Source organism: Pseudorca crassidens, chromosome 8 (assembly GCF_039906515.1).
Source record: "Pseudorca crassidens isolate mPseCra1 chromosome 8, mPseCra1.hap1, whole genome shotgun sequence".
In the NCBI taxonomy this organism is placed as follows: domain Eukaryota; kingdom Metazoa; phylum Chordata; class Mammalia; order Artiodactyla; family Delphinidae; genus Pseudorca; species Pseudorca crassidens.
Window position 1 is genome coordinate 67054390 of NC_090303.1, and position 27042 is coordinate 67081431.

At 45.0% G+C, this 27042-nt stretch overlaps 2 protein-coding genes across 12 annotated transcripts in view; one reads left to right on the forward strand and one right to left on the reverse strand.

Moving 5' to 3' along the window:
• The window catches only part of ELMO1 (engulfment and cell motility 1), a 547361-nt gene extending 521399 nt beyond the window's left edge, over positions 1 to 25962 (reverse strand). For 2 of the 7 annotated variants that reach the window (XM_067746730.1, XM_067746728.1), the window contains exon 1: positions 25597 to 25962. In XM_067746730.1, the coding sequence (XP_067602831.1) occupies positions 25597 to 25947 (351 nt within the window). In that variant the 5' untranslated portion in view covers positions 25948 to 25962. Of the gene's footprint in view, positions 1 to 25404; positions 25538 to 25596 lie in introns of those variants that run through there. The other 5 variants (XM_067746734.1, XM_067746732.1, XM_067746733.1 and 2 more) reach the window with 5 other exon arrangements.
• Positions 25963 to 26036: 74 nt separating this feature from the next.
• Positions 26037 to 27042, forward strand: part of GPR141 (G protein-coupled receptor 141) — a 186881-nt gene continuing 185875 nt past the window's right edge. For all 5 annotated transcript variants that reach the window (XM_067746738.1, XM_067746741.1, XM_067746740.1 and 2 more), the window contains exon 1: positions 26037 to 26531. Coding sequence is in view for 1 of the 5 variants with exons in the window: in XM_067746743.1 (XP_067602844.1) it covers positions 26408 to 26531 (124 nt within the window). In the remaining 4 variants the exon portion in view is untranslated. The remainder of the gene's footprint in view (positions 26532 to 27042) is intronic.

Here is a 27042-nt window from a genome sequence, read left to right on the forward strand (position 1 = left end):
TCACAGGCTCTCAGCACGGATAGCCAGACTACTGGCTTCCCAGAAAGGCTGGAGCAGTTTTCACTCTGAAGGGCAATGTGAGGTAGGTGGCCTGGGACACCCTCACTAGCACTAAGTGCTCCATGGGGGCACCGAGCAAGTTGGGGAAAAACACATTTTATATGCAGACATCTAAGAACAGAGAGACATTTACCATGGCGCTAAGCAACCTTAATCTCCAGGGCCTCTCACTTGATTGAATTCTTCCCATCCTCCTTCTAAATAAATATTTACTTGTGTATCTAATTCTGTGTAATTTTCTAACGTAAGTCCCAGACTTGCATAAGCTTCAGACCCCACAAAACCCAAATCCACAACTGTCTAGGAAGAACAGACAGAGATGGCAGAGATGATACTAAAAGTTCCGTACACCAATTGCATTTTCCACAAGCACATGGCATAAGTACATTTCCCGGTTTCCTCTGCATCTGGCCACGCCTGTGATTGAGTTCTGGCTAAAGGAAGACAGACTATGGGTAGTGTATTGGGTAGATATTGATGCCTAGGGTGACCCCGTTGGACTTTAAAGTGATCAAAAATTACATTCTTATTGTGCTGCCATTGATATTTGGGGGTCATTGTAACGGCATTCAGCATTAGCTACGAGGACTAAAGCAAAGGCTTCACACCTTTGATGGCTCTCCTTGCATACCTGTGTCACAATGAGCTTGCTAACTTGGCATCTTTCCTTCTTATTTCTAACAAAGCAAGTAAAACTGATTTGCTTCAAGTATGCACACTTACATCCGACAGCCTTAGATTTCATCTCTGGGAACTCCTCTGCCACGTGGTATGCAAAAGTAAAGCCGAAAGCCATAAGCCACGTCTTCCTTTTAAAAACACACTCTGAGCAGCAGAGACTCAGCTCCTAAGGAGGAGACAGAGTAAGTGGCAGTTACTTAGTTTCCCCCAAACACTTTAGAATCCTGAGTTTTCTGTGAAGGAGCACAGATGTTCATATCTCTGACAACAGCTAGAAGCTTCTTGCCAACACATGAGCCCATTTCAAGAGAAAAACAGACACAAATACCAAATATATGCCAAATTCTCTCTAAATAGCTTTCTCTCCCTATTTCTTTATTTTAGCCAACTTGACTCTTCCTACCATACCCACCACATATTTTCTGATTTCTTAGGGCACGTACATTTTGCAGTTATCAGCCAAGAGGGCTCAAGATTGCTTGTACTCTTCAGAGACCTACTCTTTTCTACATCCAGCAACCTCCTCAAGCACCTTATCAAGATAAATATCACAGTTCATTTGGGCCACAGTGCTGTTTCCCCAGAAGCCAGGAATCTTTCCCTGTGAGGATAGTCCTCCAGATTTCAAAGCTAAGCAAACTCAAGACTGGAAACCCTCTACTATAATCTCATCCTCTAAACTGCAGGCCGTTCTGAATCTATCATCTCATTTCAACCCCAGCTTCTTTGGGGTTGAATATTCAGCAAGTGGATGAAGTTGCAAAAGGAAAGAATGGAAAATTAAAGGCTTTTTCAAAATTGGGAGCTGCAACTGATTTTTCTGAATGCTCTTCCAACAGGCAAAGATGAAAGAGCCACGCCTCATAAACAGCAGCAGGAGAGGGCCTGCCAGAAAGGTTAACCACTTTCATCGGCCAAAATTGGCCCCTGCACTTGGGGCTTACAAATGCACTGGGATTTAACCGCAAGGAGCTGGAGCCAGTAAGGATGGGCAGAGGTGTTGCTGACCTGAGTGAGACCAGGGAGCCAACCCACGCTCCCAAAATACAGACAAGAGGTGCCTCTGTCCCCATACAAATGATGATGCTTAAAGACTGCAGCTCGCAGGGGCTTCCCTGGTGGCGCAGGGGTTAAGAATCCGCCTGCCAAGCCCGTGTACCACAAAAAGAATCCGCCTGCCAATGCAGGGGACATGGGTTCGAGCCCTGGTCCGGGAAGATTCCACATGCCACGGAGCAACTAAGCCCATGCGCCACAACTACTGCACCTGCGCTCTAGAGCCTGAGAGCCACAACTACTGAGCCCACGTGCCACAACTACTGAAGCCCGCACTCCTAGAGCCCGTGCTCCACAACCAAGAGTAGCCCCCGCTCGCCACAGCTGGAGAAAGCCTGCGCGCACCAACGAAGACACAACACGGCCACAAATAAAAATAAATTAAATAAATTTAAAAAATAAAGAATAAAATAAAAATGTCCAAAAAAAAAAAGATTGCAGCTCACAAATCCAATTGCATCGTGCAACTGAGATATTTGTGGCCTAGTCTGGCTGGTTAGCTCTAATGGTTAGACTATCTGGCTAGTAAGATTACAGCCAGTCCCAGCATAAGAAAATTAGCTTTCCTCTATTTCAGCACAACAGATTCATCCTTATCCCAACTTGAAACAATTTCACAAGGCAAGCAAATAATATTTATTGATTACCAATTACATATATAGCATCCAGAGAAATAAATTCAATAACAAGAGGAGTTTGCATTACTTATCGAAGTCTTTTCCAACCCTGAAAGTCTTATTTCTGTGAGTTTAGACAAAGAATTTACATCTCTCTGGCCAAGAGGTTGGATGTTATTGGCTTAACTCATCAGACTTTTCCCCCCCAAATCTGTGCTTCCTTTTGGCCTAAGGGACCTGGTACAAGTCCCAACACATCAACAGCATTAGTAGAGAGAAGCTCATGTGGTTTTCCTGCCTCTTTTAGAGGATTCAACTGTTGGCAGGAATATACACTTTTAGGGAATTTTGTTTAGTCATGAAGCAATTAGCTTTCATGACTTTAAATGTTTTGGTGGATTTTTAAATGCTTAAACAGGTGTACGAACAGACAGATGAAGCAGACAACACCTGCCTTCCTATTTAGGTAAAGGGTTTTAGAATTAGTTAACTGATTGTAAAAACTCTAAAATGTGTTCCAGTAATGATGCACTATATGATTTCTTTAGAAACACACAAAATTGGACAAGCATGATGCCACACTAAGTTAGGTCACAGAGTCTACGGCACCTCCAGAGAGCATTTCAGAGCTCCTTTCCAGGTGTGGTGGGCAACACTTAGATACTTTCCTATTTATAGCTCCTAATAAAAGCTACCATTTATTGGGCACTCCTCATGTGTCAGGCCTGTTAAGCACTGCATAGCATCCTCTAGAGGTCTGTATTATTATCTACATTTTACAGCTGAAGAAATTGAGATTCAAAAATATCACATAACTTGCTTAAATTCCCATATCTAGTAAATGGAGAATGTGGGATTCAGGCCTGGCTCTTTCAAGCTCCAGGTATCATGCTCTTTGACCTGTACCAATGTCTTCCACATTACAGCTTATTTCCTAAAAATATGGAAGGGAAAAAAGTCCACCATTTCCCTTCAAGTCATTTTTCTATGTAGTCAGGCATTCCTCTCATAGCCTACAGTAAACTCCTACAGATACGATTAAGCTTGTGTCTCTTTACCTAACCTCTTACAGCTTTGCTTTCACTTCTGAGGCTAAATAAAACTTGCAGCTTCCCATTTTATATTACTTCTAAAACATCTATCTCAATTCTTAACCTTTTTATATAAGTATTTTTTGGCCTTTTTTGCCCAGAAATAAATGTCTGATTATGCTGTGATCCATAAAGCCACGTAGAATGAAATAAACAATTCCTTCTCAGGGAAATACCCGCTTGGGGAAACCTAGATTTCCCATGAGAAACCTAGAAATGAGTTTGATAGACAGTGTCAGGTTCATTTCCATTTCTCTTCTTTTAAATCATAAGTGTCCTCTACCAGAGAGGTTGCATTTCTAACCATTAAAATACCCCTATCTGAAATTCAGGATACCCTTCTCCTAAATTAAATGCTCTGCTTGAGATGGAGTATTGCTTCCTGAGGGCTATGTGGGTGGAGCTGATGGGTGAGGGCCCCTCAGAAGCAGGGAGCCCCCTGTGGGATGCAGAGCAAGGCCCAGCATGGCACCTCCCCCTTTCCCAGGACAACAAAGCAAACTGTAAAGAGCCATGAGCACCAGATCATCATTTCCTCCATAGCAAAATGATCTTCCTCAGTCTCAAATCCCTTAGAGAAGGAGATATGCAAGTGGAAAAGCCATTTGTTTGTTGACCTTATTTATCTTCCACCTGGGCAGCTCAGAACCTCTAGCCCAGTGGACTCCCCAGTGGGCAGCCATTTTTTGTATGCTTGAAATGTACGATGCAACAGAAGCTATGCATCCTTCCATGAGTCCTCTTCAGTATTCATGAGCAGAGATTTACAAGGCCACAGTGTGCTATATAGTTCAGAAAATCACCAGATGGACACATTGCCCAGTACCCACAGGTAGTTCCTCCAAACAGAAGCTATGAAAGGCTAGCCATCTGATAAGATTCTGTGTCCCATCTCTATTGTAACTAAACAAACTATATCCTACTCAGGAATCTGTCCATATTAGCAATTTGGGTAGAGCCTTAGAGATGCTGGCACTGTAGCAACATGGCCAAAAGCCCAGGAATCAACAAACAGATGTGATATGATAATTCTAGCCAATGAAACAATTTAGCAATGCTGAGAAACCTATAGAGATGATTTTCCAACATGACTGCTTTCATAAATAATCTGTCTTCTAAGGACTGTCTAAGGTCAATGGTTTCAGAATTGGCTTTTTAGCAAGGATGACCAGTAGACTCACTTCAATCTAGGGACCTCTGCAACATTTTGTTTTTAACGTACCAAAGAGTAATACACACCAAAATTGATAGCAATTATAGTTACATACAGTAGATGTATATTCATTGAATGAATAAACTAATGACACAAACTCTGCCAACAACTAGTTCTGACTTTGGCCAAGTCATGGGCCTCCGATTTCTCACATGTACAATGAGTTAAAAGGATTAGGTGAGATCACAAATGGGTGCTCCACAGAAGAATGGTTCTACAAAATGTGATAGGTTTTATTTGGAGAAAGAGGGAAACTGTGGTTAACTGAGTTTGAAAACCAACATGTTACAGAAGAAAACAGATCTCTCACTGGAGGCTTCTCAGCATTTAACATGCTAATTCATAGAGAATCTCCCCAAGAAAGTCTTACGAAAGTCACCCACTCCAACAAGGCTACAAAACCCTTAATTCACAAGGGTTTCCGCAAGTCTCAGTTGGTGCCTGGTGCCCAGCAGTTGAGCACACTTTTAAGCTCTCAACAAATATTTGCTCCGCAGGTCTTCAAATCTCCTAACAAAAGGATCCCTTCTTCAAGGTCTTCTTTGATGTTAACTATTCTCATTGACCTAAGATCAGAGCTGACATGCAGTCCATCTTTCTCTTCTGTTCTGCCTCTTTCTGGCTCTATGACCTTGGGCAAGCTATTCACCCTCTCTAAACTTTTAGTTTTCTTATCTATAAAATAAGAATATCAATAGTAGTTAACTCAAAGGACTGTAGTGAGAATTAAGTGAGATAATGTGTGTAAATCACTTTGCATCACACACAGTAAACACTCAATAAAGGTTAGCTGTCCTTGTTATTATTCACTAGTGTAACACACTGTTTGGATTTCTGTCCCAAAGTCACCACTAAGCAGACTTTGGCATGTTGGTCCCTATCTAGCCTTATCACTGGCAAAAGGCAGACTTTGGATTATATCAGCATTTCCCAAACTCTAGCTCTTCAAAGACTATTTTCCAGCCCTATTTTACTTAATATTCTCTTAAAATTATTTCACCTTAGTCTCACCCTATGCATGAAAATCTGTGAAATCATATATTTGATGCGCTTGTTACCTTTTTCCAATATGCATTAAAATGGATGAACAATTATTTAAATACCTTTCAAAAGCCAGCATTAATACCTAAATCAACTTCAACACCACACACTGGGAAGTAGTAACTCAGGATCTCCAAGATCCTTTCACTAAAAGATGAGATATCATCTCTCCTGAAAAATCACAAACAAAGCTTGGCAAATGCCAACCACCACCCAGCCAGCAAGGAAGCATCATGGTTCAGACCATCGAAGGGAGCCTTTTTAGAAACTCGATTCGAATCATTTAACAGCAGGAAATCAGAGATGACAAAGGGCATGGAGTTGCCTGGGACTTTCCAAAGCAAGAATGACCTTCAGAATTCTCTCCCAAGTTCAGATACATGTACTCTTTTCCTCTGTCAAGCAAATTAACGTGTGTACTTATTTGGAACAAAATGGCTTGTCAAAACGGACAACGATCCTCTAGTTCAATTCACAAGAAAAAAATGGCATCTCTAGGATGTGCTGCACTAGCTGAGAGGTGGGGAGACATTTTTAAGATATGTTTCGGGCTAAGACTTTTTCGAATTCCAAAACTGAAACTCACAAAAAGCACATAACAGGCATAAGGACACCCAGCCAAGAACAAGAGCACCTGCTCTACCCCCAGAAAAAGCACATGTTGAAGAACTCTAACACTCAGATGAAATAACCCCCAGTCACCTCACCCCAGGCTGGCAGCAACCAATGCTGAAAATGTGTCACAGCTCCCTCCAATGTAATGTCACCCTCCTTCAGACATCAGCAAAACCAAAGCCACTATGAAATGGAAAAAGACATAAAGAGTATTGTAGACTGGTCATAAATAGAAAAGACCAAGGATACTATTTTGTAAACATTTTATGGGCCCCAATATCCAGCCCTTCCATGAGTAGAAACAAGTATAAGTGGTAGTCTATAATATCTTTACTTTTAACTGCAATCATTCTAAAGCCCTTTTAATAGCTGTCGCTTATTCATTTCCAGGCTGTAGCAAATTATAGTTAGAGGAAATGGCTGCTGACAGCTTCCCCACTTCTGTGAATGGCACGCTCACTCATTCTTGCAAGGCCTGTGGTCCTCCTTCCTGGCACATCATCCAGGAGCACAGAAGTCCTGCTTAAAAGGAACAGTAAAGACAACAGTGCCCAGGTTTGCCAATTCAGAGACCTTGGTTACTCCAGCTCTGTCTCACAAGGCCTCTGTATATTCTTTCTCATTCTGAAAAGAGGAGAAAAATCAGTTTTCCCCATACATGCTCCAAAGGCAGTTTAGCAACATGAAAGATGCATGTTTGGGAAGGGAGGGTGTGTGTGTGTGTGTTTGTGTGTGCGTTGGAGGAGGGTGGGGCAGTGATTTCACTTGAAAGGGATTAATATTTCATGTATTACTAATATCATAAACCTCATCCTCTCAGGACACACATCCCAGGGAAAAGAGAACCGGGTCAAAGGCACAAAGCAGTCCACAAAAAAAATAATAATAATTTTGAATCTAAAATAGTATTTAATAAGAAAACTGAACGATCACTTTTGGCACCTGGAAAGTGGTTCAGCCTGTCCCCAAATATTAAAATTGGATGAATACAAAAATAACTCTTCAGAGGAGCTTTCAGAACTCAGCCTAATGAATCCAGTTATGTTGCTTCTTAACAGCCTTGATTAAATGGGAGCATTCGACTCCGGACGGGGGTGGGGCAGAACCAGTGAACAGCAGAGTATACGCTTAGAGCCCTGTCACATCTGTGTCACACGGACGGCAAATCAGGAACCAGAACTTTACGATGACATTTCTTTCTTTAACACTGGTTCTTTCCCACGTCAACATGTAGCCTAAAGATCAAAACAATTAAGTGAGAAGGCACACTGGAGAGACCCCTAGGAAATAATTTTCAGTCTTTATGTTTTCAAAAATTCAAAGACTCAACAGATGAAAGTACAGCAATACACACATTAATTGCTGCTCAGAAGATGAGCTTTTTCCTTTTTAATTAATGTTCTGTCCTTAACCCAAAAGCAGAAGTAAAACATACAATGTACAGTGCTTACGCACCTCTATGGCGAAGTGCTACCTTTTTCCTTCAGGCTTTCTTTATCCTCCTGAGAATGTGTTTAAATTTAAGACACAGTCTTGGCAGTGTGTGTAGCTCAGTGATGCAAACAGTGTGGGATGGCGCCACCCAGAACTCTGTGAGTGGGAGGGCAACCAGGAAAGCAACTTTCCTTTTCTCAGTGTGACTCTGTTCCGTCCAGAGGATGATTTGGGCACACATACTGTCGGTTGTCTTTTTCAATTGGGGAAGGGAGCAGGCATACAGAGGGAATGCCAAGTCATATATTGGAAGCACTTGCATTTGCAAAACCCCTGAGTTTAAACTGTTAATTTCCAACTTGTCTTCCTCCTCCCACTTCTCTCAGTGATTCCACATCCATCCTGGGGGTCTCAAGGCTACAGGATGGAATACAGTTACCTCTGTAACAGTCAGATATTTGAAAGGAAGGGGCCAGCATAGATTAACCAACTCAATGGGCAATGGCAAACCTGTTGGAGCGATTTGTTCGAAACGTCTCTTAAACCTTTCCCAGAAGTGCTAACAGGCAGAGAGAAGGGCTGATCTTCAATTTCATACTCTCCCATCTTGCTGTCTTTAAAATGTCCCTTTGGGCACATTCCACATGCCAGGCAATGGGCAGGGCACAGAGGATGTAAAGACAAATATGGTACCCTCATTATACTCAGGAGCCCCCAGGCCAACAGAAGAGACAGAAAAGTAAACAAGCACAGATTGATGAGGTCTGTCTTCCTTTTCTTTGCACAGATGCATGAATTAATTCTCTATGGAGACCAATCAGTCAGAGGTCAGAAGGCTTTCTGCAGGAGACATTTAAGAGGGCAACAGGTTGTAAAGGATGAAGAGCAGAACTACAGGGAAGAGGCACCTAGAAGTCATCCAGGGATTCCCCAAAGGGGCTTCATAGCACAACTGGCTAGGGCAGGAAGTCTTTGTATAAATACGGATTCCAGAACTCACCCAGAATCAGAATTTCTGGTGTTGAAGGCCCAGATTCTAATTCTTTGTAACTACTGAGATGATTCTGAAGCAGCTGACTGATCCAGAGATTTCTGATTGGGACCCATTGATTACATCTAGCCCCCTTCCTCCATATTATACAGCTAAGAAAACTGAGGCCATCAAGGTAGGCACAGATTATGGTCAGTTCAGCCCCGGGACCAAGACTCTGGCCACTTGACCCTGAATTCCATGCCTGGACCACCAGAGCCTGCAGAGCTCATGAGGTACAACATCTTCCATGAAGCAGGACGTTGACCAATAGCGACAGTGGTTGGTGCCTGCAGGAGAGTACCAGCCACACTGCGTTACTGGTGTGTCCATGACTGCCTCCTGCCCCCCAAAGGGAAGAAAGTCAGTCCCTGTGTATCACCACTTCCCTGGCATCGAGTGTCTAAAGAATGAGTCAATGAATGAAGTCCACAAATGGGGTCCACAAACAGGACTCTGCACAGCATCAGGGAAGTACTGAGAAGGTCACCTGTCCTAGGGACCTTATTTTCTCTAAAGAGAGAAAAATAAGACGCAGGAATCAACTCTGGTAGTGGAGAACACAGTGAACTTTAAAAAGTCATAATGCAAAGAACAGAAAACATCATGAAATTTTCTTGTAGACATAACCTATTCTAATGAAATGGCATTTTTTTTTTCTACAAAAGTTAAAATCGAGCACGTGTTTCAGAGTCAGCGAACCTGAAGGGTGTGGAAAGATACAGGAATGGTGTATCTTGTGAGTTCATTTGTGATTCCTAATTCCATCCCTTCTAACCAACTGTTGGTCTTGAACACACAATCTTGGAGGAGAGGTTCAAAACGTATACATCCTTTCACATCTATTGCACACCCACTGGAGCCAAGGAACTCTGTTCCTTGGCAACGTGTTTCATTTTATCGTGGCATTACATGGACACCATTCCCATTTATACAAGAGGAAATGGAAGCTATGAGAGCTTAATGAATTTGCCCACAGCAAGTAGAGAATGAGTCATTTCAAACTCCATCTGTTTAGCTGTGGAGATCCTGCCTCTGTCACTCCCCCAAGGCAGCTCAGCAAAGTGTCTAAGGGAGCGAGGGCGTCAGGCCTCCAGCCAGTCAAGGGTTCTATTTAAGTACCTTCTAGTGTGGCGTGGTGCCCATACAGACAGCAGAGTCAAAGCGGCAATCAGAACAGCCAGGTTCGCACAGGCCTATGGTGTTAGCTAGTCAATCATGGTGTTTCTACAAGTGACATATACAGGAAGCCTACTACATTCTTACTGGATCTGTAGAAGCAGAAAAGCTCTAGGTCAAGTGAATGAAAGTCTGACATGAACCATAAAAACAGAGTCGTGGACCCTCCATCAATTCCCCAACTTGAACCGCTTTATAGACCCCAAAATCCCTTAACTGAAGGGGAGGCCGGGCCCCCTTGAGGAAGGACCCTGGTACATTGCCGAAAATATATACTGTTAATCTTTCTCCCAGTCTTCCCCCAAAGGGGCTGGCAGCCTTTTACTAAGGAGACTGTGCAGTGGGGAATAGGAAATAATCAAACCTTTGGGGGATTACGGGTCACAGCCTCTGAACTGGCACTAGTTCCAGGAGACCCAAAATGTCCCTGGTGGCCCACCAGTCAGAGAAAGTGCTTATGGCATTCAAGTGATCAATGGGGTTTCAGCTCAGATCCATCTTGCAGTGGGTCCCCAAACCCACCCTGTGGTTATTTCCCCAGCTCCAGAATACGTACTTGAAATAGACATACTCAGCAACTGGCATGATCCCCACACTGGGGAAGCAAGGAGTCGTTTGGTTATTTAATTGAAGGAGGAAAGGGCTGCGGAAGGTCTGAGAATGTGGCTCCAAAGGCCCAAATATGCTCCACTTCCAGCGTGAACTCAGAACGCTAAGTTTGGGGTTTACAGTGTGTGTGCTGTTTGGCTTAAAAGTAATGGGCTCAGCTCAGCACTTGAACATCAGGATAAATGGTTCCAGCAATGAAGAGCCACGACACCTATCAAGTTTCAATTGCTAGCTGAAACCTTTGATAGCTGCTAGAAAAATAATGTGCAATTTTAGCCTAGAAACATAAATTACAAAGGTCACAGTGCTCTCAGAATATAATAAATAAAATGTAGGTAACCACGTATGTGGTAAGGATCCCAGCCCCAGTTTGTGTCATGAATGCCTGGTCGCCCACAGGCCCTGGGAGGAAGGAAGAGAGAAACATATTCTCCAGATTCAACATTGGCTGAACTGTGGATAAAGGCACAGAGGGGGTAGAAGTTTCAGGGTTTAAGCCAAGAAATGTTTTCTACATTCTTTCAGCTTATGCTCTTCTAATATCTCTGCCCCATAGGATTTTTTGGTGACTAGGAGAGAATTCCAAGCAGACACATGAGGTATAAATACTTCTGCAGACAGTAATGTGATGACAACGTTGGTGTCCTCCTCTGGAGTGTTCATTACACGCAGGGTCCAGGGGAATGACAGTAAAGCAGTAACCACTGCCACCACAGGATTAGGGCACTGCAAGGCCAGCGGCCGTTTGTCCTCCACATCTGACATATGGTCTGGGCCCCGCCTCCATCACAGTGACCTCAGGCAGGACTGGTCTTCAGCAAAACTGAGTGCAATGAGAGTTACATGCCAGCCATCCCCGAGCCACATGGCCCTGCGGCCCGGACTCGGGGCAAAGAAGCCATTTTAAAGGGCTCTTCCAAAAGGACGCAGTGCGCACATACAGGTACCCTAGTGCTTCTCCCTGCAAGCACTGACTGAGCACCTGCTGTGGCCTCAGCACTGGGAATATCTGCCCTCAGGACCTCCAGTCTACTCAGGAACAAAGACAGGAAGCAGAGCGTAAAGAGGCACAAGAGGCACGATAAATGCCAGCACAGGGAAGCACTCCGCGTGTCCCAGGAGGGGATACCAGGAAATCAAGGGAGGCTCCCTGAGGAGGTGACTACTGAGATGGGTCACGTTGACCAGGGGGAGATGTGGGTTCAGGGCACTTCATTCTCTCTTCTCGCCACCAATTGCCTGATGCCTTTTCTGTGACTTTTCTGTCCTAAGTTTACTGTTAATGTTCATTTCAACCTGATTTCACTTGCGAAGGAATTCTGGGCTCTTACACTCCCTGGGGAACAGCCATGAGCCCACTCTCTTCCTCATGATCGGTTTCTGAGCAGAATTTTAAGAGGGCACTAGAGAATAGCTTTAAAGGAGACGCCCTCCCCACCAAAGTAATCCTCCTGTATCCCTGGCCCTTTACGTCCCTGGAAACAATTCCACATTGTGGCAACCATGGTCTGGTCTCTCCCTCGTACAATGTGCTCAGTCTCCTGCTTCGGAGGGCGAAGTAAGCGAAATCCACGGAGGGGCTTCTCACCACCCTCCTCGTCGGGTCAGGCTTCCCCACTACCTCCCTGCCTCGTGGCTTCCTTCGGCACTTACATAAGAAGATTCTTATGAAATGGCTACAAAATGAAAACTAAAATATCAGAGACGTAGAAGTAGTAAGCCACGGGTCTGACAAAACAGCTGCATATGAAAGGATTAGGAAATAAATTAGAAGAAACTCAAAGGATTTAGAATCCATTTCAGGTGCACTGCCAGGATATCCTGCCAGTGTGGGGAGAACAGGTCCAAGTTAAAACCCAGGCAGTAGAGAGGATCCATCCGTTACTGGCTGCCTGATAATGTCCTACCTTGAGGTTTATAATTCTTCTTTCACTCCTTAGCACTTTGTAGGGCCAGGCTCCTCAAAGTGGGATCAGGACCACTTGCATTAGAATTACCTGACGGACTTGTTAAAATGCAATTTCTGGGTCCCCGGCGATTCTTAGGCATTTTGAAGTCTGTGAACCACAGATCTCGGTACCATATCATCCTTAAGTGGTTGCAACACCCATGCTAAATCACTCAGTTAAATTGCTCTTTAAAATCTGAAGGAGACACCAGTGGCTAAATTGATTCTTTTAGAAATTGTTAAGATTCTAAAAGTAGTAATGGTGCAGTCACATTGTAACCGGTTTTAAATGATGTAAAAGTTACACACTGAAGTCAGAAAGATCTCTGCAAAACGTAAATGTGGTCACATCACTCCCCTGGATAAACACTTCAGTGATTTCTCATTGATCTTTTGGTAAAGGCCCAGAGCCGTGGTCCCAACAAGCCCACCTCCTCAGCCTAACCCAGGCCTGGAGTGTCCCCTGCCCAACGTTCTGGTCTTCAGTTCCTTCAACATCCAAGTCCGCCCTGCACATGACCTTCACACACACTAGCCACCCACAGGGACTCTTCTTTCCCCAGTAAAATCCGTTCTTCCTCTTCCCAGATCTCCCTGACTATATAAATCCCCCTGCTGTAGGCTCTCCCAGCATCAGCCCTTTCCCCCACAGCCCCTGGCACAGTTTAAATGTCACATTTATTTGTGCAATCCTTTGAGTAATGTACATTTCCTCCACCGGTGTCTAAGTAGCCCATGACATCAGCTAAAGGACTATTTTGTTTTCTTCCCTAGGAAGGAAACCCACCATTGTTTATGTATCACCTAGCACACCCATGGAACATAGCTGGTGCTCATTAAATATTTGTGAATGAACAAAGGAATTAAAGAGTATCTAAAAAGCAAACACTGGAGGCAAACGCAGACCCACAATAGCCACCAGGAATTTAAAATACACTCGGATCCCTCTCCTAAAAGTTAAAAGCTCCAGGGTCTCGCCAGCACCCTGAAGACTAAGTCCTATGGCAGCTTCCCTTCCCCTGCATATGATACTAGATACCTTCTTTTGCACTTACCACTTCAAAAGGATGAGCCCAACTCTTCCTAATGCAATTCCTGGATTTTGAAAGGAGAGTGAAATTCAACATTAAAACTGCTATTATGCCATTTCTCTGGGCCTTGCATTGATCTAGTTATGAAAAATTACCCTAAAGCCTATTCATTGTCTGAAAGACGTATGTTGAAATGAAAAGAGACCCGGGGGTTTCCATGATGACTTACTTCTTATATTTGTGTACACCTTCGTGCGTCTTATCATTCTCAGCTCCAGGTGCCAATTCTCAGACTGTTTCACTGCATTTTCAAATGCTAGAATTGTTAGCAGCCTATCAGAATGATTTCGAATGGCCCTCAATAAGTTGGTCATAATTACAACACAATCTCTACTACAGTGGAATGATGTTTCACGGGGATATAAACGAATCAACCATTACTGCCCTCTTTTCTCTGCCATCTTGCTGGCAGTAGGCCCTGGCTCAGGTAATGAATGGTTTGCTGCCCTGACTGTGCTCTTTTACATGTTCCTGAAGCAAAGCTCTCACAGCAAATTGTTCCCAGCTGAACACAATATTCCAATGTAATGGGTTCAACTGAGGCAAAAATGAATTGGACAAATGGACGGAGACTTGGAAGCAAAAGAGAGTAGCATTCGGTACGCTGCAGAAAATTCCTCGATTTTGAAAGAAGAGTGAAATTCAACATAACAACTGCTATTATACCATTTCCCTGGGCCTTGCATTGATCTGGGCAGCCAGCCTCCCTGACAAGTAAATTTCCTCATCTGTAAAATGGGTCCAAGGTGAATTAATATGTTTGACTCACTCTTAATCTGATATACATTTTGGTATGGATAGAATTCCCCAGTGATTTACTGTAAATCTATATTTCACCATAATAATCTTTTTATGGGTTTTTAAACATTTATTTAACACTGGATCCTATTTAAAGCTCCGCACTAATCCTGATATATAGTAAAGAGGCATTGTCACACAACTGACAATCTAGCAGCTGAAAAATCCATACTTATCACCCTGTCTGGGAGAAGAGAAAGTGACGGAGATTTTTATTGTACACTGAAGAGAGTATATAATTTGTCAGGTGCCAAACAAGATTTGATTATAGTGATTGATAAGTGATTTTTCATGACTATAGTAATAGGAGGTGCGGGGACTATACTTTTCAAAGCACAAGCTTGGAGAAGTAGTTTTCATTCGGCACATTTCTCTCCTACACCCATACTTCATGGCAGTTTAGTGTCTACACTGAGGTTTATTTTTTTTTTCGACCCACTCCATAAAAGCCATTACCAAGTGGCGGGTACATGAGCCTCTGCTTAATGAGCTGGTGAGCCTGTCAGCTAGTTGTTGCCTTCCTGAAGGAACAGAAAGTAGAAAAGGCATTCAAACAAACTGGCAACAGCCAGACAGAATGAGTAGAAATGGAAACAGGTGGCTTCTCCTTAGGTGGCCATAAAACGAATGGTCCAACCTGGGGCACTTTTGAAAGAGAAAGTTGGTACAGTTAATCATGCTGAGATGACAGAGCTATCGTGGGTCTGTGCACTCAGGATTATAGACGTCCTACTTTTATTTTTCTATTTTTCATCTCCAGAATATTTTCTAATCTGATTTCTAGGCTCAGGTTAAAGAAGAAAAATTAATACTTTCCTACCACCCACCGGCCAATGAACATTTGAACTGTCCCCTACTCACAGGAAGTTCCAAATGATTCAGAAAGGGACATTTACAAAGCGTTATTGGAACCATTGAGCTAACTCCTTAACAAACAACATAATCATATGAAACCCAGTTCAACCGAATTAAAGTCCTGCCACATGCTCCTCCACTACTGTTTCACAAACTGGGAGTTTCTCACTGGGCTCCAATCCACGCTGGACAAGTACAAACAGCCCCCAGAAGGCTGGATTCAAGGAAAGGGAAAGACCCCCAATTAGCAACCTCCATTCTCTCTACCCAAAGTAAAATAATAATAAAACAGTAAAATCCCAGGTTAGTTGTCAATGAATGGGGGATAGAGATCCGTTTACAAGAGGTTTTATTTGAGGATCTCACATTGCTAACATGATCTGTTATGTCAGTTCTCTTAATTCACCATCGATGGTAATTTTACCTGACCTGTTTTTCAGCAGTTTACTTCTGCTGTATTCTTGAAGAAAAGATATGTAAATCAACCTAATAGTCTAGTCAAGATTTTAGGAGGAATTCCCCAAGCCACTTAAAGAAGATAAAGTAATAAATGTACGTCTTTAAATGATTTTAGCAACATATTTGAATTGAAAACTTGAATAAAAACTACTGAATTAGTACTAATAACATCAACAATAATAGCAAGTCCAAACCAATGCTTTCGGAGTATCCTACTTTACAATTATTATTATATTTAATTACCTCAGCAACTCCAAGAGGTAGGGACTTATCGTACGCCCATTTGAAAGGTGTAAAAACTGAGGCTGAGGGCTTCCCTGGTGGTGCAGTGGTTGAGAATCTGCCTGCTAATGCAGGGGACATGGGTTCGAGCCCTGGTCTGGGAGGATCCCACATGCCACGGAGCAACTAGGCCCATGAGCCACAACTACTGAGCCTGCGCGTCTGGAGCCTGTGCTCCGCAACAAGAGAGGCCGCGATAGTGAGAGGCCCGCGCACCGTGATGAAGAGTGGCCCCCGCTTGCCACAACTAGAGAAAGCCCTCACACAGAAACGAAGACCCAACACAGCAAAAATAAATATAAATAAATTAATAAACTCCTACCCCCAGCATCTTCTTAAAAAAAAACAACTGAGGCTGAGAAAGGTAATTAACATACACCAAGTCAACCAGCCAAGAGAGTCCAAAAGATAATTTGAATCCTCAACCAACAAGTATGTATTTACTTAGCTTTACACCTCAAAGACTTTTCCCTTTCCCCCCAAATCCATTCAGTCAGCAAATCTTTTTTTCATCAACATCAATATCCTTTCCTTTTGGCTTGAATCCAACCTGGGGAGCGGGGGTGGGGCATTGGACCTCTGGAAGTTGTCTCTTTAAAGGAAGAGTTTTGGCCCACTACTCAGACTTGAAGATGGAGTTGCATTTACACAGCAAACGCACTGCTTTATTTATTCATTTGACCAAGATTGTGTGTTTATTCGGGTAGGCCTAGAAGGAAAGGGCTTACAGCTTCCATCTCTCCTTGGCACCTCCCTCCTGCTGTACCATCTAATCTGTCTTCCATGTGGCCTTGGGACTTAGATTTCTTATTGAATTCCAACTGTGTCTTTTCCTTGCCTAAAATCCTTTAGCACTCCTTTCCGCTCAATCCAAATGCCAGCTCCCAGAAGAGTTGACACAAGGCCTCTCTCAAACATTCTCCCACTACCCTGATGGCTGTATTCCCTGGATTACCAGGTTCTTTAACACTCAGCTTTCCAGATCCTTCTCAAAGTCACTTCACTGTGAGCTCCTTCCTCTGTGATCTGCACACATTGTAAACACATATTTATCACACTCTATAATGGCTATCTATTAATGGATCTGTTTCCCCTCCAGCCCCTCTCACCACACTGCTCATATGAAGCAGGTCTTATAATGACCAGCAAGAGACTTGACTACAGGACATAAAATGCGATCAAAATGGCTGCAGAATGAATGAATGAATGAATGAATGAGTGAAGTATTATGATGGGTACTGTAAGCCCAACAGTATTTCAATTTAATAATATTTATATGCATATTTAAGTATATGGCACACATTTTAAAAATATACTACAATTAATAAATAAATCTTTATTGTGCTTCTCTCATATTAATCCAGGCAAATGTTTCTCAAAACTCTCAAAGAATGGACAGTAATTGAGAAAGTAGTTCTAATGAGTTGAACTCACTTCTTGGCAGTAAACTAAGTCTAAGGATGATGGAAATATATTCATTCCTTGAGAAAAGTTTTGATTTAATGTGATTTATACTGACTTGCTATAAAAGTGATAAGCACTGGAGAACATAGGATTTAGCAGGTGATATAATAGTTTCTTTGCTCCTAAAGACCTTTCAATATTGGAAGAGCTACATGGATATATGTGTGTGTGGGGGGGGGTGTCTTTCTCACACGTACACATACATACACAGTACACACTTACTATTTAGTGTATGAAAGGATCAGTCCTATTCCCCCAAATCGAAATTTTTGAATACTTGGTCACTTCCTATGAATGGCCCACAGTTGGAATAACTAGGTCACATGGTCCACTATAAAAATGCTGTGAAAATGATGGGGTGGGGCAGTGGTGAGGGTGGGCAGGAGTCAAGTAAAAATCAGCCTTACTGAGTGTTATTGGAATTCACTCTTCACTCAGCCAAAAATACGCAATCTAACCAAAGTCCCTCCACTGGTTCTACCTCCCAAGCCACATGCCTTCTGGTGGGCAAGGGCAAAGCCAGCTGTGGCTCTGCATCTGGATTAAAGAGCCTGAAAACAGAAAAAAAAATTATTTTGAAATGCACTATGCTTCGAAATTAAGGGTAATTGTGTGTAGCAGCCTGGAAAATATAGCTCATCCAGGACTGCTCAGCCGCAGAACCCCACAGCACAAAACGCTGGCTTTCTAAACGCAATCTCAAGCTAAAAAAAAAAAAAAAAAAAAAGGCACAAAGGGCGGAAGGAAGGGTGGAGGTTTACTGTAGGGCTGTGACTTATAAGAAGGCGACTGCCTTGGGGAGACAAGCTAGTACACAGGCTGGACAATCTCTCTCCATCCCTTAAGCCCCTAGATGCTACTCTACTACAGCAGCCCGACAGCGAAGGTAAATAACAGGTTGACAGATAATTACATAAGAAAACAAATGTGGCAAGATTAGGACAGAAATCTAATGGACAGAGTGGAAAAGGACTCCACATATAGCAATACCTTAAAGCGATGTCCTGGTCATGCTAATGGAACATCAATATTTATTACTACTCAACTAGCCAAGGCGTATTTTACTAGCGGAGGAGGCATTTCACCCTGTTAACTCATTCCCAAGCAGACATTTCCTTAATCTGGTGACAGAGACCTCTGAACGAGCCCAGCTGAGCTTTGCGACCACCTCCCTCATTTCATTTATCTTATTCGCATTACGTGGACGTTATAGCTAACACAGTAACCAGGGGCCAGAATTCAAGACCCTGTGAGGAAACTGAGGCATAAAGTCACCAGCTACAGTTTTTTTCAACCAGAGGGTGCCAGGAAGAAATACACATGAAATTCAGAATTGAAAGCAATTTGGGTTAGGGAGACAATTGCAATTTTAGGAGGAGAGGAAGCTAGAGAGGAAATTTGGAGAAGTAGAGGAAATAAATGAACATAAAGGACGAGACCACCCATCTGTGAATAAACCACCTTAGGGCAAAGGGATAACCAGTAAATAGAAAACTGGGGCACTTATAACTGCTGTCAAAAGCCTAGCATGTCTGATAGCCCACAGTTGAACTAATTTACGCAAGAAAACAAAACTGTGGGGCTTCCCTGGTGGCGCAGTGGTTGAGAGTTCGCCTGCCGATGCAGGGGACACGGGTTCGTGCCCCGGTCCGGGAGGATCCCACATGCTGCAGAGCGGCTGGGCCCGTGAGCCATGGCCGCTGGCCCTGCGCGTCTGGAGCCTGTGCTCCGTAACGGGAGAGGCCACAACAGTGGGAGGCCCGCGTACCACAAAAAAAAACACAAAAAACTGTGGTTCTTACTAGGAGAAGGAGGTTAGCAATTGGCAACGTCTGGAGACATATTTGGTTATCGCGACTGGGTGCTGTTACTGGCATCTGGTGGGTAGAGGCCAGAGAAGCTAGTAAACTTCCTACAATGCACAGGGCACCCCCCGGCCTCGACGAAGGATTATCCAGCCTCTGGATAATCAATGTCAACAGTGCCAAGGTTGAGACTGCCTGATATAAATGGTCAACGTAGAATGGGCAACAGCCTGCAGGAAGCAAAAGAAGAGAATCAGTAGCCTCAGCATCACCCAAGGGAGAAACCATCCTGGTTAAGAACTCCAGTCTCTGGTTCACTTAGTTGGTATTAATACATGGGGTAGGAGAAACAGCAAAAAATATGACTAGCTGGAAATTACTCTGTTAAACGTATTCCCTCCCCCAAATTGGTCCCCCCCAGCCCCCCAAGTGGTTCCATGCTTTTGCTTTCACCATGACTCATCCACAGAGGAAAAAAATATGCTGGCTAAAGAATATGTGTCTATTCCCCTCGGCAAACATCATTCTCATTTTTGATTAATGAATTGTATTCTGGCTTATACGCGTCAATATCATGAGCACGCTGATGGGCATGCTGTCCCTGAGAGAAGGATCTCTGACTCCCAGGACTAAAGAGGTCAGCTTTAGAATGGGATATCCAAAGGGAGGCACTGAAAAACTTGGCCTCGGTGGTGGCAGACACATCCCTAGGTGCCACGGTAACCCAGGGCACAACCATCAGATCCCAGGGAATTTCTACCAGCATACAGGAGTGAAGGGCCCCCTGGGAGGGCCGCAGCATAGCTCAATGTGGGGATCCTGGCCTCAGACCAGGCTAGTCCAGGAGAACCAACAAGAAGAATAAGTATTCAACACAGGCGTCATGGGGCACGGGCAAGAAACAACAGGGTAAAAAGAGTCAGAAGAGGTGGGTGTAGGCTCAGATCTACTCTCCAAATACACTAGTGACATTTCACTTCTCCAAGCCACTTCTATAAGATGGGATATGAATACTATACCAGTTCATCCCCACCATTTCGCAAACAGCATTCCAGGAGGAAGCATGTCAGCTGTCGGCACAAGGAGGAAAATGTTGCATGGATCCTGTGACTTCAAGCCCCCTGGGGCAACGCTCAGTCAGGGCTTACTCAGTCCTGCCGCCCTCAAACCACTGCTCCTTATCCGGCAAGTACGACCCACCCAACCCATAGCAGTCCTGGAGCCCAGCAATTAGTACGGACGTTTTCCGGTGTTTTCTACTGAGGGAAGTTTTGCTCCCCGTATTAACTGTTAGAACGAAAATAGTCAAAACTGTAGCCTCAGTTCCTAAAATGGAGGTTCCAATAATAATCCTGCTCAGATTCTGGAAATCAGTGTTTGCGGGGGCCTAGAACACTGACTGAGACTCATCATCTCATTCTATTTATACATGTGACTAATTTCTCCACTCAGCACTAGGCCAGGTTGTTGCTGTGGTTAATTCTGTTTGATGAGCTAGCATCCCTCCTCCTGCATGGATTCCTACACAATACTTGGCTGTTCACCCCACCTTAGGCCAGTGACCAAAATCTGCTCAGACAGACCTGTACTTATCCTGTGAAAGCTTAGAAAGCATAGTACTAAGTCACAAGTTAAATTAATCATGGATCAAAAGCATGATTTGAGAGCTTCAGTTCTGGCTACGATCTATAAGTTCCAATTGTTGACACTCAGACAACCTAAATTATCCAGGGAACCGAAAACTGCAACCAGTGTTGCATTGTGCTTGCAGGCTGGCTTTGTTGTACCTAAAAATGCTGTGCTTGGCGTATTCAAAGGCTTTCACGGGCCACACGCATTTCATGGGAGCCACACTCTGTACCCTGGATGGCTGGTCTTCAAAATCCTGATATTTTGGACAGTGCTGAAGTTCTCAGCCTTTTTCTTCTTTGGTTAGCCAGTCCCAAGCCCTGGTCAACTAAGAAGCTTAATCTGATTGTGTATCACAGCAGTGTGGCTGCCACCAGAAGAGATTACTTCTGTCTTTGCAAACCTCTGAAAGTAATTAAAAGCATGCATATGGGGACCGTGAGGCATAAAATATGAAAGGAAAAGTTCAGTGAAGTAAGGTTCCAAAGACCTCAAAAACTTAAAGATTTCAAAAGCTTAAACTAAAACTTGTCCAGAAAAGAGTATTTTCACTCGTTTTATTCTAACTTAAAGAGTTATTACAGATAATCTACTGTCTCTCCATATCACTAAAGTGAAATACATACACTTGGCTCTCCAGCTTTGCCAGGACGTCAGCCTCGGGGCCTAGCAGACCATCAAGTTCTATAAACAGTAGTATTTTAAAAGTTAAGTCAATGACTGATGCTTTTACTGCATCTGATTCAACATTTGGAAACAGCATCTCTTGCAGGAGATTAAACCAATAGCATTTTGGGGGGCGGGGAGCTAAGTGTTTTTTAAAGTATGGCCCTATGAACCACTTTCATCAGAATCCCTGGTAAATGGTTTAAAATGTACATTCCTAGGGCCTCCAGAATTATTAAAGCAGACTTTTTTCATCATGACCCACATTAAGTGATACATTTGACATTAAGATTTGGTGTCCATTTTGTAAAACACTCAATTTTCTATTGTACTCTCTTCTATTTCATGTTTTCAACTGCTGGTCCAGACCTAATAAATTGATATTATGATCCATTCCTAGTTGTAACGCTAAGCTTCAAAAACACGAGACTAGTTAATTAGAAGAAGCAGAACTGGAGTTGCACAATTAGCAGCAAACACTTGAGGCTTTGTGATGGAGAGAGGGTTTAGTAATTCCCCACCTTTTCTAAGTTCAACAAAATGAATGTCTTATAAATCAAACTACCCACTTGGATAGTTTCAGGCATTGAAAAGTGGTTGCAGGCTTCAGTTACAAACCTTAAGGGTACCCACTGTCTTAGCTCCGGACAGGAAACATCCTCCGTAGGAATGATTACCTCTAAACCTTCAGTGTTAAGAAAGATAATAATGTCAGCAAAGTGTGTGCTCAGAGCCCCTTGGCACACCCCTAGCCACATCCTCTCTGCAAGGCTTCAAAGCACTCCCTTCCTCCACCTTTCCCTACCCGTTCACACCCAACATCCAAAGGGGTATATTACTTTAAAACACTCAAATATTGCCCTATCTCAATTTAATAAAGGCTTACGATTTAGCAGCACTGTAGAAACCCCTCATCCATTTTCTCTCTTTCATTTTGCTTCTCCTGGGCATTTCTCATCTCTCTTCTCCCCAGCACCTGCCACCCAGCCCCTTTCTGTCTCCCTCTCCTTCTTCCCTTACTCCTCTCCTCTCCTTGTCTCCCATCTGCTGGGGGAGTGGAGTGGGATACAGTGGATGTCTCTGACTTCACTCCACTCACAGTAATTCCCTTCTTCCCAGGGGAGTCTTTCTTTGGCTAAAGTACCACACACTTTTAAAAGACATTCTCCAAGGAGAGTGATGACACAGACAGCAGATCTGAAGAAGTTATGTGTTATTAATAAACTGTTCTGGTTTTCCACTCCCCCAAGGAAATCACCTCTCTGTTCCTTTCTTCAGGCTGAAATTCTAAGGGGAGGAGTTTACTCAAGGTAGAAAGGGATCTGCAAGAAGTGTGGCTGGGCATGGGGAGAGGACAGAGGAGAAAAAGCAAAAGCCCGTTACCTGGGCTTCTTACTTGCCGCTGATGCTGCAGTATTTTGTTTTTGTGGTGTATTTCCCTGGTGAGCCTCTACCATAAAGGCGTATCTTAGTCAACAAGTATTTCTTGAGCACCTACTACGTGGGAACCAGTCTAAGTTCTGGACCTGTAAACAAGACAAGGCTCCTGCCCTCGTGGATCTTCCATTCTAAGGGGAGAGACAAACAATAATCAAACAAACAAGTGAATATATAATGCCAGAGGGTAAAAAGTGCTAAGAGGGAAAATTAAGTGACTTAAAAGGACCAGGGAGTGGCTGGTTGCTATTTTATATGAGGCAGTCAGGGAAGTCCTCCTGCAAACTGACAACTGGGCAGAGACCTGAAGGAAGCAACAGAGTGAGCCAACTGGGCACTGTGGGGAGAGGCTCCTTGCGCAAAAGGAATAACACGTGCCAAGGCCCTCATGAGAGAACTTGGTGAAAAAGAAGAATGTAAGGCAGTCAGAGTAGCTGTCTGTAGTCAAGAAAGGCAGAGAGATGAGACACGGGAAAGGGGGGGAAAAGGGAGATAAGGCCATCAATAGGACCACCCATCCTGTAACCTAGTAACTGCTCCAGGTCCTGAATTCCACCCAGGTCTGGGCCAGCCTCCCAGCAACCCCCTCCCTGACACCTACCAAGCTTCTTCCCTAGTTCCCTTCCCTCCTCACACCATCCACCCTGGAGAGTCCCAACACTCTAGGTCATTCCCTCACAATTTCCCCAGAGGAGGTACAATCCATCTAATTAAAAACAAACAAAAGTGAGTAATAAGTGTGGTAAGAAATTAACATGAACCTTTAACCACAGCCCTTAAGAGATAAGAAATGTACCATAGTAAAGAGCGGGTTCAGAAGGTCAGCTGTAAGGAAGAAAAGTCTGCTACTTGACAGCAGGGGATCTGACCTTCTAACTCACAGTGCCCAGTTCTGTAAAGTTGATATATAAATACGGGTCATTAATTACTTTTATTTACTAGTTCGGTTAGGGTTAGGGTTAGACAGTAACTTTTATGTACTTTTATTTTTTTTTATAGACAAAAAACCCCAAGAACAACAACTCAGAAATTCTTCCACTGCCCCACACACCACCCCCAAGTCACTGGCAGCCGTAAACGAGGAGCCTGTGGCCTCTGCCTCCAGAGGCAGAAACCCTTGCCATAGGTTCTCTGAAATCTTAAATATAACGAACCAGATCCGCATCATTTATGGCCAGTGGTGTTAGCAGGCCCTACGTCTGAGGCACTGGACATCACGAAATATGCCCCGCGAGTCCCCGGAGCTGTCCAGAGGCCCGCAGAGCAGGGTCACTACCGGGGGCCAAGCGCTAGGCTTTAGGTCAACGCAGGTCCCGCCGCCAGCAACCCCTGCCCTGAGCAGCCAATTTCAAACAGCCCCTAGGTGGCAGAGGGTCACTCGGCTCCGGAGCCCCTCGCGGTCACACACAGACACACATACACACACACACACACACACACACACACACACGCTCGCCGCCCTCGCGCGCGCCCGCGGCACCACACGAACTTCCCAATCCCAAACGCACGCGCGCACCCCCGGGCCGGCTGAGTTCTGTATTTCCTCTTCCTCAAAGCTACTCTTGCGATCTCGGCCGCCCTCTCTGCTCGGATTCCAGGGCCCCCGAAGCTCGGCTGCCTTCCTTCTCTTCAGGCGCACCCGGTGCGCCCCCTCTCTGAGGCAGGGATCACCCATCGAAGCCCCCCACCTCCTTTCCCGGTCCCAGGGGGGACTTCGGCGTGTCCCCGGGAGGCGGGTATTTACTAACAGTCGCCCGGGGCTCCCAGCTGCCCCAACCGCCCCCTCGCGTCCCTCCCGGCCCTCCACGCCTCTAGACCATCACCGCCCCCTCCCAGGAGCGCGTTCGCCGGGGGATTCCCTTCCATCTGCGAGTGCCTGAGAAAAGCCGGGAGTCCTAGCTGCCAGTCCCTTCTCCCGCGCAGCCTCTCGGGTCTCCAAGCCCACAATTCCACACGCTCCCTGTCCCCAGCCCCCCGGCGCCAGCAGCCCAACCCTCAGTCAGCCCCCTCCAGCCCGCCCTGACCGAAACATCTCTGCGGGTTCCCTGGCCACTGGCCCTGCGCTCCCTCCTCTGCGCCCCTTCCTCCGCTCCCACTCGCCCTCCCGCCGCCCCCTCCGCCCTGACTTTCCCAACTGGGGCAGAGTGCCCCACGCGCCCGCAGCCTTCACCCCGGCGGCCACCCCCCGCCTGCGCCGCGACGCCCCCAGGGAGAAAACAAAAGTGTCTCCGCGGCGCCCAGAGTCCCCCCGCGCAAGACGCCTCCTCCTTGCCCCAGCTCCCTCCCCGGCTGCGCTGAGGTCAGCGAGTCAGGGCGCCGCGCCAGCCCAGGAAACTTTACGAACCTGCCCGGGGTCGCAGGACGGCGGCGGCGGCGGCGAGGGTTCCCAGCAATCAGAGCTCTGGCGACCCCGCGACCACTGAAGGGGGACCGGAGGGTCTGTCGCCCAACTCGGGGCCCCGGCGGTGTGAGTGGCTCTGCCTCTATCCCTTGCCCATCCTCGCCGGTTCGCGCTCGCCAGAGCACACGCACTTACACTCCGGGTCGGCCGGCTGCTGCGCCGCCGGCGGCCGCTGCTCTCACTTCCTCTTCCTTCCTCCTGCTGGCCAGAGACACATTTTGCATCTGCAAGGCATCCCGAGATTAGCCGCGAAATCTCCTCCCGAGCGGACGCTGCGGAGTGGCCGCCGTCGCCCCCCGCACCTGCGCCCGGACACGCGTGGTTGGCGCGTCCGCCCCCAGCCGGCGCCCTGACGCCGGCCCACTGCACTTTGCCTGGGGGATGGGGGTGCCCACGACTTTTTGAAGTCCCCCTACTTAAAAAGAAGAAAATGTCAAACACCGTGTACGCCTCAGTTCTGCTATAAATAATATGTGTGCAGAGCATGACTTCTCGAATGAGCTCACACGCGGCGTTTTGCAGGCACTAACTCCGTCACCCTCATAGCGCCACCTCCGGGAGGCCGAGAGTACGCGGTATCTTTTTATAAGCCTTCAATTTGGGCAACTGGTTTGGAATTTTGAGGACAAACTTCGGTGGGCTGTTTTAAAGCTACCTGAAGAGGCTGATGTGTTTGTTTTGACGTTCTGCCTCGACCCTTGGGCGGCGCGACAAAAGTAACGAGAACGTTTCCTCCTCCTCAGTCACCTGTGCATTTACCGACCAAAGGATTTATTTCTCATCAATTAAGCCAGGGACTCCCTAATTTTGCATAACTTTGCATAAAGCAAAACGTTCTACCCCCAATTTGGTATTTAGGGTACATTATTTGATTCATACAACCTACTTCAGTCCTTTTCAAAGCAGAAATCAAACACGTTAACTCCGAGTAGCTGCCAGGAGGGAAATGACAGTTGTTGGAAGGTTGCAGGAGAAACACCTGTCCTCTCCGAATTCAGAAATATCTACGCTGGCTCTACCAGAAAAGGCAAAGGCAGTTGCTATACATTCCCTGCAAAATGACAAAGGAGGTAAGTCGGGGACAGGGATGCATTAGAATGTAAGGTGGAAGCAAACCTGTTCTTTAAGTTTCAATCCCACCCCCTAGCCCCCCAAGGAGACTTAAATTTTAACCATGTGCCGACTGTCCATTAGCAGCCAAGAGTTCCAAGTAGCTATTGAACGCTTGAAATGTGGCTAATGCTGAGATGTTCTGTTAAGTGTAAAATAGACACTAGACTTCGTGTGAAAAACAGAATGTAAAATAGCTCGTTAATAATTTTAATGTTGATTACATCATTCCAACAAATGATGATAGTTTAGATGTGATGACTCAGTTGGGTTAAGATATAAAATGTATATTATATACACTAAAAATAATTTCACTGGTTTGTTTTTACATTTTTAACACGACTACTAGGAAAAGTAGGACTATACACATGGTTCTCATTAGCGGCTTATATTATATTTCTAATGAACTGCCCTGATCTGACCCCTTATTACATGCATAACCCCAGGAGGCAGTATTAGTAGCTGGAATAT